The sequence below is a fragment of the Silene latifolia genome, chromosome 1 (genome assembly GCF_048544455.1).
Source record: "Silene latifolia isolate original U9 population chromosome 1, ASM4854445v1, whole genome shotgun sequence".
Classification (NCBI taxonomy): domain Eukaryota; kingdom Viridiplantae; phylum Streptophyta; class Magnoliopsida; order Caryophyllales; family Caryophyllaceae; genus Silene; species Silene latifolia.
In genome coordinates this window covers 16,533,853-16,556,012 of record NC_133526.1, presented here as the reverse complement: position 1 = coordinate 16,556,012, position 22,160 = coordinate 16,533,853, and the positions used below count along the sequence as shown (strand labels likewise).

Sequence of the window (22,160 nt, the reverse complement as noted above, 5' to 3'; positions counted from 1 at the left end):
CACTTATACGCATGGGACTAAATTTGTGAAAAACCGCAACAAAGAAATTCAATGACGGGTTAGCAATATATCAACGTAATACCATCTGAATAAACAAATCAAGGTACGATATAAGAACGCAGTAGTTAAATTATTAACCACAAAAACAGCCCAAGAAACGGGTCTACGGAAGTGTACGAAGTGAATACCTTAAAGGGGGAATAACGCAGCTAGTTTCCGCGTAATACCGTTTGAAAACCTGCAACAACCGCATTCAAGGCAGTGTCAAATTGAGACGTTGAACGCGGGTGAAAATGAAACAAAAGGAAAACATGTATTCCATCTAAATTTCTCCTACAAAACATTACAAAAGTACAGCGGTCGCTCTAAGAAGGTTAGCCGACCTAGAGTTAACTAAAAAATACTTGCAGGAATTGGGGAATGCAGTAAACCATGGAATTTAATCATAAAATTAGAGCAATAGCTAAAAGAAGGGGAGGCAACCGAGAATGAATTGGGGGAATGCAATAAAGCCACAAATTTAATCATATAGTAGGATGTAACCGGTTTAGGAAGACAAACGGGTGACAGCCATACGTAATCAATGTTTCATTTAGTGAAGAAATTAAAAAGAGAAATGAAAAGATGGAACAATAAAAGCAGTACCTGACCACCGGATAGAAACCGTACCCACAATCGGAGATGAACCGTGGCAAGTGGGTTGGCGAAATGGGGATTTCCGGCAGCCGTATGAGGGGGTGGCAGTCGATCGGCCCTTGACGTTATGATTGAATAGAGTAATATGGGTACACCATGGTGCGAAGGTGGAGTGTCTCGGTGGTTGAAGAGGGATGACCATCGGCGGTGGCCGGAATGAGCATTTGTAAGTTGTTTTACGGTCATATTAGTGTCGGGAAGAAGGGTCATAAACTCATACGAGGTATGGGGTTTGATGGGATGTTTGATTGTTGAGGGGTTAATGGGATTGATGATTATAGATGGTGCTGGCCATTTTTATGCGTAGGTGTCATTCTTTAATCAAACGTGGCATTTGATAAGCCTACGTGGCTTTGTCTACGTGGACTTTATGAGTCATTTTAGTCTAGGCTTTTAATAGTATTTTATAGATATCATATCAAATTATCAATAAGTATAATTCCTATAAGGAAATAATATTTTCCATTATCTAATCGTGTGAAACCCTTCAATTTTCAACGCAAATCTGCAAATTTTATAAATCCTCCTTATACTAAGAGAATAAAATATTTTCTTATTTTTCCCGCCTAAACAATATTTACTCACAAATTATTGGGTTCCTTTCTAAATCCTAAACTATAAATAAATAATGAGCTACTTTGGTCTTCCACTATCCACACTTTTCCAACTAGCCGACTATACATAAATTTTAGTCATATTATTAAATTATTAGTGTATATTTTTACATTTTTCCTTTATATTTGTTATTTCAAAAATTACAATAATAGTTATACATTTCACTAAAATATTTTATATGGATAAAAAAGAATCATGTGTTACTTATGTTAAGTTGACAATCTTAATTCTAATAAATATTTTTTTCATTAAAAAGTTTTAGTTCGACTATCAATTACATTCAGGCTAAAAATGTATAATTTTATCTCTTCTACCTCTTATTACTACACATTATTAAAATTTGTTTTCATAGTCAGAGATTGGATTTGGTGATTTTGGTTCTTATGGTGAGTTGTGAGTTGGGTGAATCTCAGCCATTAGATTAAATTGGTGACCAAGATCTAATCTTACCTTTCATATAAATCACTGTCATTTACTTATTTTCTCTTTTTTCTAGTGTTATTCTTTTTTTTTTTACTTTAATTTTTTTTTCTTTTTTTTTCCTCGTGTTATTGTGTTTTTTTTCCGACTTTGATTTTTTTCTCTTATGTTTTTCTCTAATTTTCTCATTATGTTACCTTTTTTTCTTTTTTTTTGTACCAATTTTTTTTTACTTTAATTTTTTTTACTCTTATTTTTTTTAACCTCGTGTTATTATGCTGTTATTGTGTTTTTTTACTTTGATTTTTTTTACGACTTTGATTTTTTTTTTTCTCTTTTTTTTTAACACGTGTTATTGTGCTGTTATTGTTACTCCGCTGTTATTGTGATGTTATTCTACTGTCACTTTGATTTTTTTATGACTTTGATTTTTTTTTATGACTTTGATTTTTTTTTTCTTTTTTTTTTAGTGCGTGTTATTGTGCTGTTATTGTTATTCCGCTGTTATTGTGATGTTATTTTGCTGTTATTTTGATTTTTTTTTACGACTTTGATTTTTTTTCTTTTTTTTACCACGTGTTATTGTGCTGTTATTGTGATGTTATTCTGTTGTCACTTTGATTTTTTTTACGACTTTGGTTTGTTTTTTACCACGTGTTATTGTGTTGTTATTCTACTGTTATTCTGCTGTTATTGTGATGTTATTCCGGTGTCACTTTAATTTTTTTACTGCTTTGATTTTTTTTACTACTTTGATTTTTTTACCGCATGTTATTGTGCTGTTATTATGGTGTTATTGTGAAAAGTTTGCATTCCAAGCAAACAGCCAAAAGAATAATCGACGATAAATTGAATTAAGGTCCAATCGCAATACCACAATTCAGGATCTATGCTCGCAATTTGTTTTCGTGTGATCAAAATTCCCAATTCACATAAACCCTAAGTAATCTAATCTAATCTCAACCTCAGTTCATATATTCCAATCGCTCGCGAATTTACACAGCAATCGCAGAAATCAATCGGAAATCTAAGTAAAAATAATCGATGACAAATTGAAATAAAGCAATAAAACCTAGAAATCTCGATCAAACATCCGAAAATTATATAGCTGCAATCAAATTTAAAGCATCGATACAGAAAACAATATGAAAATCAAGATCAAATTCGAAATCAGAAAGATTAACGCACAATAATATCTCAAACCCTAACGAAAAAGTAAGGAAGAGATCGAGAAAAAGGGTTAGGTTTCGATCAAGTGAGTAGTAACCTCCACTGTGTTCCGTCGATGAAGATGATATGTAGGGACGATATGACATTGGCGCAAGCTCGGATGGAAACACCTCCGTTAACAGAATCAGATACAAAGATACAATTACAGTTCTATCCCAAATCAATTGATTAATTGAAGAGATGAAGATGTTTGTTGTTCTTATCTTTATTTTTTTCTTTGAAATTTAGTGCACTGTAAAATATCAAGAGAAGAATGGAAACAAAATCTGGAGAGAAAAGGACGAGTGAGCAAATGACGAAAATAAAGATGGTGGACATTTTTAGTTGTGGTCCCAACCCACTTTATTTTGTTTTATTTATACTCAATCTCAACCGTGTATTTCTCTTTATTCAATGGCTGAGATTCACCCAACTCACAACTCACCATAAGAACTAAACTCACGAGATCCCGCCTCTTCATAGTCAATTTAATTGTTAAATTCTCTATAAAAACACGATCTGAAGAATCGCGCTTTCGCGCGGGATCTGCACTAGTTTGCAACTAAGTGACTAAAAGAAGGGCTGAGACAGGTGCTCTACTGCTTGAGAATAGCTCATTGTGAATCAGTTACTCTTTTTAATTTTATGGGTATTTAAGAGTTTCCTAGTAAAAGCGGATATCAAACACAACTTCTCTCTAAAAAACCTCCCTCCTCTCTCTAAGAAAAAAACCCTAATTTCTTGCTGCTGAACCCGCCGCCTCTCCTTTCCAATCTCCACCCCACTTTCTCCCCTACCCATCGCCGGAGATGGGGTTCTCATAGCCCCATCTCCGGTGATTGATCACGGTTCCTTTTTGCGGCGGCCCCCAATGGCCTGATCTCACCCCCCTCGGCTTCCGGTTCGTCGGCTCCGTCCTGTTCGTCTGGTTTTTTGCTGGTTTTTGGCGGTATGATTCTGAGGTCGGTCCGTTCCTCGTTCCCCTGTCCTGTCATCGAAGCGACGCATGCGATCCAGGGGTGTTCCCCCTCTCCCTCGCCCCTCTCCCCCACCCCTGGTATGTTCTGTCGTCTTGTTTGTTGGTGGTCGTCGTGGTGTCTAGTCGATGAGCATAGCTCATCTGGGTGGTTTTTTCTGTTAAGTGGTGGTGGTCTTGGGACGATCTGGTGTTTCCCCTTCCCCTCGCCCCTTCCCCTCGCCCCCTCCCCCACCAGATTAGTCCCTTTTCCTGGTCTTTCTTTGTCTGTTTTATGTGGTTTAAGACAGATGGGTTTGATGTATACCGATGGGGGGGGGGGGTTCGTATGGAATTTAGAGTCTCAGATTCTGGTGTTTGGTCTCGTTGGGTGGAAGTGTCTTTGTGGATGGTGCTCGCGTCCGGCTGTTTCGTGGGTTGGGGTTTGGTTTTGTTTGTTGGGGGCTGTTTCTTTCTGGTTGAGGCGTGCTGGGTAGGGTGAGTTTGGGTGTCCGGTGGTGGCGTTGGATGGAATTGAGGCGGTGGTCTCCTTGTCAAATGGCGTCACACTTTCTGTTTCTGTCTTGTTTTTTCTCGCTAATAATCTCCTTAAATAGGAGTCTTAGGCGTCTCTTTAGTGGTAAGCCAAGTCCCTTAAATGGTGCGGGTGTTGAGGTGTTTGTGTCTCTGGGGGTTCGTGCTGCTCATTGTGTGTTGGTTTTCTCGGTCAGTCGGTACTATGATCAATGGGTGCGACTTCTCAGGTGTAGGAGATTTTTCTCCGCCGAGGGCAGATTCCGTCTTGCCTCTCTTCTTTTCCTTCTACGTTCTTTTCGCAACAGCGTAAGTGCACTTTGTCGTTGTCACTTCGTCGTTTGTATGTATCGACGGTTTGTGAAGGTCTTCCGTGTCAATGAAGATGACATCAACGTTCGTGATCAAGCTACCGTCATTTGCCTCCCTACCATCTTCGTCCTTGCTTACCTTATTGTTGTAGATTTATGTTTATTTAAAGGTTATGTTTCCTCTTTGTATGGCTTTGTAGTGCTAGATCTTGTTGTTAAGTGTCTGGTGCTACCTAGTCGAATAGCTTACTGTGTATCGGTTACAATAATGTAAGTTATTCTCCTGCTGTCAAAAAAAAAAAAAAAAAAAAAAAAGAGTTTCCTAGTAATTAAACTAATTCTTGATTGGTTCATATTCTCATAGTTTATAACCTCAAATTGTTCATGTACTTCGCTGAATATTCGATTTTGCTTTGATTATTTAATTGCTGAAACTTGGGAGTTCATCTTTTGTGTAAAATGCAATAATGCTAACACGTGATTAGAATTTTAATTGAAGTTGTTGTAACGGAGGCGTCCAGTTACCCAATAGTTAGTTGATTAGGGTGATAAGAACAAAATAATAGCGAATAAAAATAAAGATGACACACAGATATACGTGGTTCACCAGTCAAATAACTGGCTACGTCCACCCTGAAGGAGAGCAAATTCACTATTGTGGAGATAATAGTACAACAGCAGACCGGTATACACGTGCTCTTCATGAGCCAAAAGTATACCCTATTCTACCAACAAAATAGTAATCTCAAAGAGACAAAAGAGACTACCCAAACGAGATGAAGGACAAACGATCTTGTGGCCGCCAAGATCCGAACAAACTCCTTCAATCTCCAAAGACAGACGAACGCCAATCTACTTGAGCCCGGAACAAACTGAAGCTTCCTCTCTAGAGGGAACCTCACAAATCGACTCTCATAAGATTGTGTTCACAAATACTATCTCCACCTCCTTAATTAACCTAGACTAATACAAGGGTTTTTATATAGATTTATTCCACCCTAAATAAGAAATCTAGTCTAATTAGGAAACAAAGATAATTAGGAAATTAATAACTAATTTCCTAATATAATATAATGCAAAGACTAAAAGACAAAGCAAAGTAACCAAATTAGTACCAAAAGCGTGTAACCTACTTGCCATAAAACACTTGAGCCAAATAAGCAACTTATATCACCAAATACTCATGCAGCATTAGTGAATTATGCACGTAGTACGCTCAAGCTCGCCTAAATCACTTTCTTGTCTATTTTTGTTCTTCTTGTATTAGCTTAGTCCGTTTTCGACACAAATTCAAGGCACAAATCCCTAACAATCTCCACCTTGACTTGAATTATCCAAACACGAATCCAACTAAGAAGAAGAAACAAACCGAAAGCAGCTTCAACAGAGTCGCTCCTCAAGTCACTACCTGTCCCGGTATTCTCCACTCTGACTTGAACACAACTCACAAAACGGACAAATGAACCAAGTGTGCAACAAACGTGACCAAACATACAAAGTACCCAATGTAGCAAGCTGCGACTACCAAATGTACTAAGTACCCAACATATCTTCATACGAACAGGAAGGCCAAACGTAGCAAACTCCGAAAAAAAGGACAAAAGCTACCAAACGGCAACACAAATATATGAGATACCAAATGTCACTAATGATGGAACGGTGTACCAGAAACAAACACACACTAGATTCCAAAACAAAATCTCCTCCATACTTCATGGCCAATTGTACCGTCGTACCAAATTGCCCCATAGAAGGAAACAAACGCCATGAACAAAACAGATGCTTCACCTGGTACAAAAGAGTGTCGCGAACACTACCAACATGCCTACACCAAGGCAACAAATACCCAAGTCGAAACCAAAACAGCATTCTATGCGAGCACAAATCACCTCCATCAAAGATGCAAATTGTTAGACTAACAAGTCCAACCCAAAAGCTCCATAGAACAAACTCCCGTCGAAGTTTCAGATGACCTCTTACGAGATCCCAACGGCTCTTTTTCAAGAACCCAAATAGCTCCACCTAGAGCCCAAATTGTCTCACTGAGACGGAAAAAATAGTTGTAAGTTTGTCTTGAAGGATCCATTAGCTTGACCTGTATAGTAGCAAACTCCACCTTACCGCCAACACTACCATCCTTACACAAACTCACCAAACCCAAAAGTATGTCAACTTTCAAAATATTCGCTCCCAAAATCTTTTCACCCAAAATTCAACAAACCCAAATTAACGCCTAAAAGACAATTACAGCGGAAGCAGATCCCAAATCAGAACTCTAGCTCTGGTGCCAATTGTTGTAACGGAGGCGTCCCGTTACCCAAATAGTTAATTGATAAGGTGATAAGAACAATAAATAACGAATGTAAATAAAGTTGACACAAAGATTTACGTGGTTCACCAGTAAAATAAGCGCTACGTCCACCTGCGAGGAGATCAAATTTCACTATAGTGGAGAAAATAGTACAACAGTAGACCGGTACACACGCGCTCAATATGAGCCAAAAGTATACCCTATTCTACCAACAAATATAGTAGTCTCAAAGGAACAAAAGAGACTACCCCAATAAGACGAAGGCAAATAATCTTGAGGCCTACCAAGATCTGAACAAACTCCTTCGATCTTCAAAGACAGACGAACACCAATAATAGAGCCCGGAACAAACTGAGTTTTCTTCTTCAGAAGGAACCTCACAAATCGACCCTCTTTATTGTGCTCTCAAATCTCTCTCTTAATTAACCTAGAATAATACTTGGGTCTTTATATATTTATTCCACCCAAGATAAAATATCTAGCCTAATAAGAAATTAAAAGGAATAAGAAATTAATAATTAATTTCTTAAACCGACAAACGCACGACTAACCAAAAAACACCAAGGTCTAGAGTTCTGATTTGGGATCTGCTTCCGCTGTAATTGTCTTTTAGGCGTTAATTTGGGTTTGTTGAATTTTGGGTGAAAAGATTTTGGGAGCGAATATTTTGAAAGTTGACATACTTTTGGGTTTGGTGAGTTTGTGTAAGGATGGCAGTGTTGGCGGTAAGGTGGAGTTTGCTACTATACAGGTCAAGCTAATGGATCCTTCAAGACAAACTTACAACTATTTTTTGCGTCTCAGTGAGACAATTTCGGCTCTAGGTGGAGCTATTTGGGTTCTTGAAAAAGAGCCGTTGGGCTCTAGGTGGAGCTGTTAGGGTGCAAACCTTGTCCCACATCGGTAGAATAAAGATGGAAGATCATCTTTATAAGTGTCCAGAAAATATAATAGTACGAGGCCTTTTGGGAAGGAGCCCAAGAGTAAATCCGTGAGGGCTTGGCCCAAAGCGGACAATATCGTACTATTATGGGTTGTGGACACAGATGCAGCAGAGGCCCAACACGGGATATTCACGCTTCCGCACAACAGAAGTGATGCAGTTTAAGTTTTTTAACATCATCAGAATTCTTATGTTTCTATGCTGTAGGTGCGTGATATTAAAAGATCAAAGGAATGCAAGTGTGAGCTTACTAGAACTCCTTATGGCAGACACTTCATCATACACGAGGTTTGCAATTTGCACCAAATAAATCGTTGTTTTTTATAAGTTTTCTGATTTACTTTGCATGTGGAATTGAACAGATGATGTGGGTTGGCTGTCAAACTTTTTAGGAGTTAGAATGTTTACATGAAATTCTTGCTCGAAATGAATGTTTCTTGATCTCCGACTTTTGGACTGAATGTGTCGTTGAGCCGATATGATTTTTTCCGTGGGGCACCTCGTCCTGGCTAAAGAAAGACGACGTGGAATATTCTTTTGTTTTGGCGATCACATTTAAAGACTTCAATTGCTCAATATTATAACTGATCACCTTGCCACAATGCTTAAATTTATTGTTAGCCGTATAAAGCAAAATGAGGTGCATAATATGACTACATCGAGTAAAGAATAAGCTTTCCGCAATAATTTTGTTGTTCAGCTCCTCTTGTTCTAGGATGTGATCATGTTCACAAATTCTTGTTTCAGACGGACACTTTTGGTCTTATTTGTCAGACGGATAAAATGTTGTCATTTTTTAAGAAAATGTAACCAATTAATTCACAAAATGTTATGACTAGAGGTGTCATTTTTTACCCTGAAAATGATGTGAACAATAATGGTAACATGTTATCAGAAAATAACAACATTTTATTGTAAAATGATGACATGTTACCCGTCTTATTTCAGACCAAAAGCAATGGTCTTAAGAAAAACGGACTGGATCATGTTACTTTCATGAAGCTGAACTCACTATACCGATTTAGACTTATTATCTTCTTTCTTAAGTCGTGTACTTATTGTTGCCTCATGTCAATTGCTGTATACCATAGTACTTTCTTACTTTCTTAAGGAGTTGTTTTGTGTCATACTTTTTTTGGTCTTAGCTTATCTATTTTGCTATGGCAGCGCATTATATAAATGGATACTTGCTATAGCATATGTTTGTATGGAGTAAAGGAAGGTCGGAGTGGCAACCATTTTCTTCAAGTACAAAGCTTATGGCGAGAGTTAACTTTCAGGTCAAGATGTACCATTGAACGAATGAGTTTGATTGTATAATAGATTTTTTGGAAATCGACTTTGGATAAGTCGGTTAATTGTATAAAGATATTTGGTGTTAATTACTGAATTATCTAGTATTTGTGTTCCTGTAGGCAATAAATAGCGTAATATATTTTTTTTATAAAAAATAATAATAATAGACATCAGATTTTTTGTAAAAGCCCGATGTCTATGTTTTAAAATAGACATCATATTTTTTATATCTGATGTCTATGATAAAGAATGGACATCGGTCTTTTCAAAAATCTGATGCCTAATAGACATATAGTGATGTCTATTAAATTATCTATGTCATTTCCAGGTTGTCGAGGGCCAAATATCAACAAAGACAACATCAGATACTTCCGTTTCATGCAAACCCATGGGGGCAAATTATAGATGGCCAACACAACGGCCAAATCTTGTGTTGGGTACTCATGTTTCCATGAGGGTTCATTCCATCTCGTGGAGAGCGCTAGACGCAAGTTCCTTGCTTCTTTGGCGAAGTCGGGATATTTAGCGTCAAACTCTTTCCCTTTGTTGACCATCCGCTAGGTGTCTTAACTTTCCATCTTCAATCCTTCCACTATTATGCCAAGTCAACATTCTTGCATCTTCTTCATTCAAATAAATCCTTATGAATCTTGGTATTATTGGAAAATACCACAACACCTTAGCTGGGATCCCTTCCTTAGTCTTATAACGCCATACGAAAGCGGCGCGGACAATATGATAATTTCTCATAATCTTTACGGTACAATATGCGTCATTGGGACAAACATGTATTTTCTCATATTCCATGCCCAATTCTCTAATCATTTTTTTAGCCTCATATGTCTGACTCGGAAGAACATTACCGTCAGGAAGCATGTCACATAGCAAAGCTAGAAGATCCGTAAAACTCTTATCACTCCACCCATTTGCCGCCTTCAAGTTATATAACCTTACCACCGCGGACAATTTGGTATACTTCTTACAATCAGTAAATAAAGGCATTTCAGATTGACTCAACTTCTCAATTAAATCATCAACATTTATTTCCCCATCACCGGTAGCTTCAAAATCATCGAATCCATCATCTTCAGCAAACTTCTCACCTAAAACAACTTCAGGTGTAGGTGAACGATTGTTTACACACACATTATATGCCCCATCCCCTATATCTAAACCAGCAGCTTCAGGTGTATGATTATTTACCTCTACATCAGATTCCCCATCCTCATCCTCTAATTCTCCATGAAAAATCCAACGCCCATAATCTCTACTGAAACTATTCTTTTCTAAGTGTATTTTGACATCTGGGATAGGCAAAACCCTAATATTACCACATCTATTACAAGGGCAGGGGATTGATGAGTGGAGATGAAAATTTTCACTTAACGAAATTGTAAAATTCAGCAATTCCATCATTATAAATGGGATCACCAATTTCACCATCAATCATCCAAGTACGACCCATATATAAGCCAGTAGCTATGAAGATGAGATTACCTTTTTTAAGCTATAAAGATTAATGACGGCGACGACGGCAAAGATGACTTCTTTAATTAGTTTTTCATTATAAATAACACCCTAAAAAAAAATACTCTATATATACGCTAGTTGGTAAACTAAAATCACAAACTTTTCAGTTTTCATAGTGGATCTATTTTTACAACGATTTTAAGAAACACCGTTGTTAATTGTTGTAATATGATAACGGCTTGAAAATAACCGTTGTTGATATATGTAATATGACAACGGCTTAACAAAGAACCGTTATCATTTTGTCTTATTATTGACATAACGGTTCCAATTCTTATTATTTTATTATGCCGTTTCCATTCTTTTTTATTATTATAAGTAGAAAGTTTGTCATTATAATATTTTATTTGGTGGATTGAATTTGAGTGTAAGGACATGATTAAAACGTAGTAACAAATAATATAAATAATTAAACTTTTATTCAAATAACCACCATAATCAAAATACAACTCATAATGTCAGATAATAATTAATTATAGACTTAATTAGAATCTGATGAAGAATTAGGATAGTCTTCATGCCCAATTTGGGCATAGATCAAGTCGTAGATCGATTTTTCATCATCAGCGGGCAGCGCAGCTGGTGGAATGACCTCTTTCTCCCATGACATAGGCACGGTTGCAGGAATGTGCTGCCTCCTGTAATGTGTCAGCAGACGAAAATCAACATGGGTCGCACCCATAGATAAAGGCCCTTTTGTTTAGCATCCGAATAAAAGTTCTCTTTCCCCGCATCTTTCTCCGCAAATCTAGCCCCTAATGTTCTTGCCTGACGAAAACTATCATGGCAGTTGGCTTCGTCAAACTCGATAAAAGCGAAGCCTACAAAACCTTGCTTGTTTGTAGATACAGGGTACACTTTTTTAACCGCAGTGGCTTAGGAGTCATGAAGCATTTGCGTCAACCACCCAAAATTAGGGTTTAAACCCTTTCCATTCCCATCATAACGAACCAGGAGATTATGGAGAATGCAAGTAAAAGGTCATGCGTAACGATGACGTGATTGTAGCTCCGATACACCGACCATATTTTTTTAGAGAGAAATTAAAGAGTAAATGTTTGATAATTTAGATTTTGACCTAAAACATTATGAAGACATATTTATAGAATTATTTTGGTCAAATTGAATATTATTGGTCAAACTGAATATTTATTAAAGTTCTTAAACTGGTAACGGTTACAAGAAACGCGTATCTATAACATAACAACGGGTACCACAAACCGTTGCTGGTGCTAATTTAGTAACGGTTTTCGAAATGCCGTTTTCTTAAATTGGTAACGGTTGTCAAACAACCGTTGATAAGAGCGATTTTATAACGAGCTTTTGGAAATCGTTAACGTTTTTTATAACGGTTTGTTAAACAACCGTTATTGTCACATTATAATAAGAACGGTTCTCGACGGAAACCGTTATTCTTATTAGCGTGGTTTAGGTTTCCGCCAATATTTTGAAAACGGTAATCTAAGTGTCGTTATTAAATGCATTAAACCGTTGTGATACGCTCCTTATTGATTGCTAGATTTGGCGTAGTGTAGCCTGGTTAAGCAGGTTATTACAGGAGTTGGAGGTCCCTAACATCAAAGCTATACCAGTTAAGTGCGACAGTCAAGCTGCTATACACATAGCTAAAAATCATGTTTTCCACAAACAGACCAAACACATTGATCTTGATTGTCACTTTGTTCGGGAAAAAACTGCTAGAAGGGTTAATCTCCTTGTCTTATGTTCCTACAAAGCAAAGAACCAGCAGACCTTTTTACAAAGCCACTCGGTGGACCTCAACATCATCAACTCCGGTCCAAGTTGGGGTTGTACTTTACATCCTCCAACTTGAGAGAGAGAGAGAGTGGGGGGGGGGGGGAGAGTATAGAGAATCTTTGTTAAGATCAGTTAGTTACAAGTAGTTGACCCCTTCCCTAAATATCAGGGAAGTAGTTATGCTGTAATACTATATAAGGAGAACGAATGTATTGTATTACACAACTGATTAGATTATCATCAATATAAAATACTCTCTACAATACAATCTTTATTCTCTCTATTTTCTCTCTCTTTTATCATGAGTTTATACAAACTCCTTCAGTATTCAAGCGCCCAAATTACAACCAATATCTTTCAAAATTTGTTCTCAAAAGTATCACCGTTTCAAATTTCCAGTCTCCGAAACTCTGAAAGGTATGCTTTATACTAATTGATTTATTTGGGAATTTAGATTATATAAATAATGAATCTTTGATTATGTTTGTGAATGCTTTTGGGTTAAGAAAATCGTTCTTCCCCATTAAATTAAAAAAAATGATTTTAGGTACATTTTGGTCTACGACTGGACCGGACCGAATATTTCCGGTCTTCAATCCATAAAAAAATCACTTTCGCTCTTCGGTCCGGTGTTGGACCAATACTCAGCCCTAACCGCAATAACATCATTACAATTTTCTCTCAAATAAACGAGCATTCATTCCTTCGATCATTACCAACATTCAATTAGCCTCACTAATGGATCCAAGCAAGTTTCCAATAACTTTGACAAATAAATTCTTTCTTGATAATCAATCCTTTTTGTATATACAAACATCAATGCACACAATAGAAAACTTGTGACAATATTATTACTCCGTACATACATGACTAGTATTAGTAACGTAGTTGTTGTATAGTGGATTGTAGTGAAAGAGTTATGGCTTTCCATCCTGCCTGTGTAGGGTGTGCAGAGTCCCAGAAAAAATATGATTTAGGATCTGAACACACTGTATACATTTTATTTTCATTTTCATCCACGCTTCCACAATAGTATGTTGAATTTAAACCCGTACAACATGGTACTAATGGGTTCTTGAACACTGAATTGCCTGCATAATCATAAACATCTGCGATTTAGATTGACATTATTTGTATCGATTTTTCTAAGAGCAATAGCAATAGTAGAACTTTATATAAAGTTCTTCATATGCCATGTCACAATGCACCAACCCCAATTTTTAAGAACTTTTGTTCACAATAGAAGAATTTTATATGAAGTTCTTAGATGGAAAAAAACCATAAAATAAATAATGTAAAATGGTTTCTCACATTTTATAAAGTTATATTTATTGGTTGTACATTTTTCAATACTTTAGAACTTGGTTCTTATTTTAGAACTTGGTTCTTAAAAATAAGAACAACTTTTAAATACAACAGAAAAACTTTTGAAATAAAGTTCTTGGTGACAACCTCAATGCTAAGAACTACTATTGCTATTGCTCTAACGTGCTCAATATGAAAATATTTAAAAGATAATTTTGAACTAAATTTTAGGGCATACATAATCCGTGAAAATAATTACTCCTTGTCAAAAAGATTGTTTATTTGGAGGAGTCAAGCCATGAACAAACAAGTTATGGTCTCGGGTTTAATTAAACTGTTATCAAATCATTTTAATGTGAAATTAGGGAGCGTTTGGTTTGGGGGAATAAGGAAAGGGAAAGAGAATAAAAATGGTTGATTCCTTTTGTTATTGTTTGTTTGACACAAAGAAAGGGTAACCCATACCCCCCCTTACCCCCAAAACCATTCTCATCCTTACCCCTCCCCCCCTTGGGTAAGCCCATAACCTCATAATCCATTTTTTCTCCTACTCCCTATTTCCACCACTCCCACCAACACCCACCACACCCTCTCACACCGTCAACCACTGCCACCTACACTCTACACCCTACACCCACCACACCGACACAACCACCACCAGGGACGCCGACACAACCACCACCAACGACGCCGACACAACCACCACCAACGACGCCGCCTGTCCACGCTACCCCATATCCTCAAGCACTAAACACCACACCACACCAACACCTTCAGTAACTCTCCCACCCCACCAACCACCACCAACACCTTCCTCGGCCACACCACTGCAACCGCCCGACGCCGGCCACACCAGATCTGGTGTTTTAAGGGGTGGGGGAGGGGTTTTCGAAGGGTTGTGGTAGATTTTTTAGAATGAATAAGGTGTTTGGGGTCGGGATTGTGGTGTTTGTTGAGGGCGTGAGGCACGGTGATTAGGTTCGCCGTGGGGTACCGTGAGGAAGATCGTCGGCGCCGCTACTTGTGGTGGTGTCGGTGTAGATAATGGTGGCAAATGGTGGGTAATGGTGGTGGAGGTGGTGGATGTTGGCTTTTAATTCCCTTTTCCTCTAATTGTCAACCAAACACCCAAATATAATATGGGTGATCCTATTCATTTCTCTCTCTTACCCTTTCTTGATTTCATTCTCTTACCCTTTCCCGTAACAAACGCCCCCTTAGCTCTTACTGGAGTCCGAGTATAATATTCAGATACAAATGCCTCTGAATAATTAAAACCTCTATATATAATATCCAAATTAATATTGGTTTCGATTTTTTATTGAGGTAATTAAAATACGACTGTTGATTTTTAGTCAAGCCCTAGCTCGAGGGTTATGAAAAAAAGGTTAAAATAATGTAAGACGGTCTTACACGATAAGACAACCATTTATATAAAACTACTTTTTATTGACATTATCAATATAATGAATGACGTTTTATAAATTAAGAAAATGACTGTTTTATCTTAAAATCTCTGATACGAAAAATGATAAAAATAGTTAATAAATTAACTTACTTTGGTCAACCATAGGTGGTTGGATGATAGATGAGAAAGCCTTGTACAAGTCAATGGTGACAAAAGGATAAGACGTCGAACCATTAGCAGTCATATTGTTAAGCTTGGCAACAGCTTGTTGCAACAAAAGATTATGGAATTGAGTAGCGGTATTAGATGCATTATCGCATTCTTTAAATAACGTAGGAAATGTGGATTGAGGAAGACATCCCAATGGTTGTAAACCTGTTACTAATATTTTCTTCACTCCCATCTTATATATGCGTTCAATATTGATCACTAATTGGTTCACCACTTTCGGTATAAATGTTTGAATATCCTGTCAAAAAAGAAAAATAAATATGAAAGGTAAGTAAACTAGAAGAGAAATTAGGGCAGAGTACATATCGGGTATCCGATCTAAAGTGTTAGTTCAGATCGGATATCCATATTAAAAATCCTGAAGTTAGATATCCAATATCCAAACCAAATGGTTCGGATATCCAATGTTCGGGTATCCAAAATAATCGGATCGGATGCGGATATGCATACTTTTGAATTTACTTTAAAATTAAGTTTGAAACACGATTATATTCATAGTCTTACATGATGATTTTCTTTAGTATTCTTACTCCAATGTTCTCGACATAAAATTTAAGTACCACTTACATATTTCTCTAATATTTTAAACATTAATTAAGTTATTGTATCAAATAAAATTTTATTTTCTCAAAATTATACTAGAAAACTATAGTTTCGGATCGAATATCCAAATGTTTTAATTATAATATCTATATCCAAACCAAAACCAAAGATTTCGGATCAGATATCCAAACCAAACTTAACTTTCAGATCGGATATCCAAAAATTCGAATCGGATTCGGATCGGATATCGGACCGGTTTGGATAATCGGATTTTTTGCTCAGCCCTGAAAGAAATGATAAAAGATAACAATCAAGTACTAATATCCAAGAGTCTTGTAGACATGGTTACAAACTTACAAATGGACCTGGCAAACAGTAAATCGGGCCGGGTTTGGGTTGGTCATTTTTGGGTAAGAATACAAATCAGATTGGGTCATTTTAGGTTAGTCATTTTCAAGCTATTTAGAGATAATGAACCGTGTGTAATAATAACCATTCGAGTTATGTTATATTTAACGGGTCAATTCGGGTTACGGGTTAATCTAGACTACTTGGGTCCACAGTTCAGGTCTCGGATCGGGTACAGGTTAGGTAAGTTTTGGCGGGTCTAAATAGGAATGATGGAATTTTAAAAGTTAAAAATTAGACTTGACAAAGCTAAGCTAAGCCAACCCGATAAGGCTGGCTCGAAACTCGAAAAGTGTGACCTGAACTTGACGTGCTAAACTTGAAGTGACTGGACTCGAAAGTGGCCAGATCCGAAGTGACCTGTCTAGGTTGAAGTGACTCAAAATTATCCGATAGACGTAGAATGACTTAATTTAGGCAAAATCATGAACTAGAATGACCCGACCCAAAAATGCCCCGGTAAATTACTGACTCAAAATAACCTAACCCACCCAACCTAGCCCGAGTTACTCATTTGCCAGGTTTAGTAAAAACCCATAGATGCATTTCTTCAACTAATATTATGTAACACTCCGTAGTCCGTACTAGTTTGGATTCAAAATGATAAATGAAGAAAATGCATGAATGGATTAAGAAATTACCTGAAGAGTGCCACCATTAGCAAGATAATTAGAGTAGTCATTACCAACAAGACTAACGTAAGCAATAGAATGTTGTAGATCTTGAAGAGTAAAAACAGATTGATGAAGAAGCTGTTGAAACATATCGATTTGGGTAGTCATGTTGGGATATGGCGCTTCTGTATCAAACACTCCTGTTCCACCGTGTGCCAAATTCATTCCATATCTCATATGACTATTCCCTTCATTTCTCCATATGTATGGTATTGGAGACTTTAGTCCTAAGGATTTTGCTGTTACATTATTGAAAATAAAACACTATTAAGAACTAATAAGCACTTAGATTAACTATTAAGAAGTTGTTGTAACTTAATCAGAGATTTTGGATTCGAACCCTAAAAATACGCCAATATGGGTAGAAAAACTCGTGAAAGAGAGCTTTAGTATCATAGTGATCCTACCCGATTTATGGTATTGTATATAACAATCCCATCTTATATTCTCCACTTTATTTAATAATTACAATAATAATCATTATTCTCCGTTTTTTTAATTATTCGCAACCTCGTTATTCTTGATTGTATATCATTATGACTCTTTCACATGTAACATAAAATCTTAATAATTCCCTCAAAAAAAAAAAAAACTTAATAATTGTATCTATTTTATCTATTTTTCATGTATAATATTTACCTATTTCATTATTTTGGTATCATTTTTAATTTAAATTTAGTGTATCTCTTAATAAATTTATTAAAGAAAACGTCCCATAATTGTGTCTCCAATATCAAAATACTGCATATTACACCATTATTATAGTGCGCATGATTGATTTTGAACGGACGTTAAATCTTCTTTAATAGCATAGTTATACGTCTTTTTTATGATCATTGTCATGCCTAGTTAGCATATACAGAGTATGTCATTTCATTTAGCATTTTGACTCTAATACAAGAGAAGTAGGTGATGAGAAAAACGTGATGAAGTTGAAAACAAATAAAAAATAGAAAAACTTTCCTTGTTGTAAAAACCAAATATCAAAACTATAAATAATTAATTAATGTGTGTTTATCTTGTACGAAAACCAATTTGTATGTGTAAAGTTTTTACAAATGCGTAGATAAAGCACTTTACTAGAACATCCATCAACCCCATTGTGCTAATCTAATGAATAAACTGACTTGAAAAAATCGACAATTTTTAAATAAGATGGATTTATATAAATTCCTTGTATGTATTCATATACGGTGTATTATCTTACTTAATTCATAGATAAAAGTCTAATTAATAAATAAATGGATATACCCCGTATCTCATACATTTATATATGTGGGAGGACGGCTCTTAAGTCAATAATCGCATTTTATTTCGATGATTGATGTTAATAATTACTCGTTTAATGTAATATAGTTAGGTACGGAGTAATATTATTGTTCCGGGTGTGAATTCCGAAGCAGGTTTGTTTACCACGCTAGCTTTGTCGAATAATGCCTCTTCTAGCCTTGACTGCTCTCCTCGGCCTCTCCTGCGACAATGAGCAAACTGAGGGCTTGGCTTTGTGCCAAGCGTACTCACTCCGACGCTCAAGTCAGTGAACTTACTGTGATTAAGTAGTATGCAACTTGATTACGTGTATTGTAGAGAGATGAGAGAGATAATACCAATTTTAGTGGTTCTTAGGTTAGATTCTGGATCCCTTCCTCAATGAGGATTGAGGAGTATTTATAGACTTTCACCTCTTGTCACGTAGTGGCCAAGTGGGCCAAGTGGCATAGCAGGTGGAAAGACTGATCTACCCTCGGCCGAGGGGCCCATGGCGGCCGGGCGAGCCTGGTTGACTCCATGCCGAGGGTTCTTGGATATGAGTACGCGGGTATGTGCCCGGTGGTAGGTTGCCATGCCGAGACCCATCTTTGCAGCCGAAAGGCTGCATCGGCTGGGATGTCCAAGTCATTGGCTTGCTGTGGATATCTTTGACCTCGTTCAATATGTTGACTTGGTCAGCGGCACAGAATATGCCCCATCAATTATATATTATATATTTATATTTAATCTCAATGCAAGATGTTGTAGAAAGCAACGTTCGACTTGAAACACTTGTCTAATATATTGTAGCCTAATACTAGCTTAATATAGTTAGGTAATATTCTACAGCAATGCACAACGATGTGGTAGAAAGCGATGTGCGACTTAAACGACTAACAATTAAGGAGTACTATCCTCCGGACTTCGTAAAGCTAGTCGTATTTCGATACTTTGATTATTACAGGAGTATAATTTCATCTGTTTGTATTATTATTCTATAAATGATTTTTTGATAATAAATGTACCGTCGATAACAGTGTATAATCCCCTCGACGTCTGTGCTCTCATGAATTGGTAAACAGATGGCCAAAGAGTCTGCCCCATTCCCATAGAGGGGATCGAACCCCTGACCTCATGGTTAAGGGATGAGGTGAGCAATCACCACACCAAACACATTTGGTTAAGAAAAATTCTTAGTACACTCGGTGCACCACGTTACTGTATACCCTAGCCAATAAGAATATTAGAATTACCCACACTCTAGCCAATAATAATAAAGCAAAATCTAAGTGGAATATGATTAAAGGTTTATCATTGGCTAGGGTGTACGATAATCTTGTACACCGGGTGTACCCAAGGATTTTTCGTTGGTTAATTGTTTGATTATAGTGATAATGATAATACAATCGTAATCAGGTGGGTCTATTAATAACGTATGAAAGTAGATAAATGATTTATTGTTTTCAACATATGCTGCATGAGTATACATTTCGATTAAAATTTACTAATTATCATACCATTACGTAAAATATTAAGGCTCTCCAAAATTACTCTAAACTTATACGTCAAACACGTACCATATTACCATACCAATATTAATATTAATATTAATTAGAAAGAAACAAACCTAGAAAATCAGTGAAGACACGACCATCGGAAAACCGGCCAGAAGGACTTCCTGGAAAAGTGATCCCATAAGGCTCCTTCCACGAGCTCGCATCAGGGTTACGATCATTTCCGGTGTCAGCATATGAATCTCCAAATACGAACAATTTTTTTGGCCCGTGGTGGTGATGATGATTAGAACATTGCACGACTCCAACACCTATACTTAAGAAACTTGAATTTAATGGTATTGTACTTATTAACTACTCTGATCCCTCCCATTCTCTAGATTCAATTCATACCATCGACTGAATATATGTGAAATGTATTTTATTCAAATGGTATATGAATCCAAAGAATGAGAGAAAGTACCACGTAAAATGTAACATTATTATATAGCTAAAATTACGTACCTATTAGAAGAACAATGAAAGAGCTAATCACGAAGCGGGATATCATTCTGAAGTGCGAAATAGCTCAAACTAATACAAAACCAATATAAATACGGAGTACAAGAGAACTATATAAGTTAAGTACTATGTCGTATATATGAAGAACTAAAAATTAATAATGTGAAAGACGTATATATACACGACTATCACAATTATTAATGAGTAAGGGAAAAATGATAATGGAGATATTTATAGATCGAGAGCTAAAAATTCAAAAATATAAATATAAAAAGAGTAGGAATGTTTCGTAAACTTTGTTGATATGACAAGGTTTATATAATGCGCGTTCATCTCACCAAACCAAAGACAAGGCACTAAGGCAGGTGGATATACGACGACCAAAAAGAAGATCAAATGTAGTAGGCTGTACATTTTACACGATAAAATATTATCATAGCCTTGTTGAAAAAAAAAAATGAAAGCTTTGACTTTGTTCTATGAGGTTTATTCATGACAAGTTCTTGTTTAAAGCGGCCGACGGATTCGTCTTATGCTTCAGACAGACAAAAGATATATATTAAAAGCTCAACTGGATGATATTTGAGTCATTTTAATTTTAAGACGGATATTTTGATTTTAAAACCATTTATTTCCTCTTTTAAAGCCTTAAATACAGCAGCCCTTAGGACTATATATATCATTTTCCATTATTTAATTATAGGAGATAACATTGAAGGTTTCAATTGGAAATGATCAAAAATGGAATAAATTAGTCGGAGACGGCAAAGGTTTGATTTAGTAGCCCACGAACAAACGCACTAGCTAGTTACGCGTACTTTTATATTGACTTCAGATTGCCTTTTTGGTATTCAACTCATGTGTGTGTATTACCTTTTTGCTAGTCATGTGGAAAACCTTGTAAATGTAATTTTAGAAGTTGGAAATTATAAAAAGACGACTCGTAGAGTTTGATGATCGCTTATGTGACTCTGAGATCAACGATGATGACGACGCTTGTGATGCTCGGGTGATTGATCTATCATTCTATTGACTCATATTGTGGCATGGCCTTTACGCGACCTAGCTTTTTTTTTTTTTTTTTTTTTTTTTTTTGCAAGCAAGGGAAATGACCTTCCTTTCAAACCTTATTGGATCCGCCTAGTCAGAACTATGACGAGTGTCTTTACACCAGAGATCATAAGGAGAGTCCGGTTAGCCCAAACCTCGGGAATACGCGACAGCACGGAAAGCCGGCACCTCGTTTAACAGACCCCAAAGGGCCACCGTGCAATACCTCAGTGCTCCCGTCTAGGACGTCGAACCCGGGACCTCAATGTTTGAGGTATGTACCTTGCGACACACCCGGAACACCACTAGACCCAAGCCACTTATCTTGATCTTCGTTTACATTTTTGGAACAAAAATTTCACAAACACAAACATGACAAATGATATTAGAGATCATAAATTAGAAACAAACTAACCATTGTTTTTACTACATTTCAAGCTAAACAAAGTCAATGCATGCATAAGTCCCATATATATATCTAAGACGGTCTTACACAATGAGACGATCCATTTTTATAAAATGTTTGCTCATATAAAACTAATAATTGAGTTTTTTTTTTCATATAATGGGCCATCCCACACAAAATTTACTGTTGACTCAGTAGTTTAGGGCAATAGCAATGGTATTAAAATAAGAAATTTGACTAAAGTTGTTCGTGGGTCGACACGCCTATTAAACCCGACGATTTGCCCGAAAA

The 22,160-nt window shown here is 36.6% G+C and overlaps 1 protein-coding gene across 1 annotated transcript; it reads right to left on the bottom strand.

Moving 5' to 3' along the window:
- Positions 1 to 13,329: 13,329 nt before the first annotated feature.
- LOC141653021 (GDSL esterase/lipase At5g03610-like) lies at positions 13,330 to 20,645 on the bottom strand. The gene is made up of 5 exons (XM_074460685.1): positions 20,417 to 20,645; positions 20,026 to 20,223; positions 17,115 to 17,386; positions 15,442 to 15,760; positions 13,330 to 13,669 (listed from the first exon to the last, which is right to left on the bottom strand). The coding sequence occupies exons 1-5, from the start codon at positions 20,460 to 20,462 to the stop codon at positions 13,455 to 13,457; spliced, it is 1,050 nt and encodes a 349-aa protein (XP_074316786.1). The 5' UTR covers positions 20,463 to 20,645; the 3' UTR covers positions 13,330 to 13,454.
- Between the last annotated feature and the right edge of the window lie 1,515 nt (positions 20,646 to 22,160).

Bases quoted from the DNA above. Each gene is read 5' to 3' on its own strand.
- LOC141653021 (XM_074460685.1), bottom strand. From the start codon at position 20,462: ATGATATCCCGCTTCGTGATTAGCTCTTTCATTGTTCTTCTAATAG. The intron at 15,761-17,114 runs GTAATTTCTTAA...CTTTTTTGACAG, and splicing joins CTAATGGTGGCACTCTTCAG to GATATTCAAACATTTATACC. The intron at 13,670-15,441 runs GTAAGTTAATTT...ATGATTATGCAG, and splicing joins ACCACCTATGGTTGACCAAA to GCAATTCAGTGTTCAAGAAC.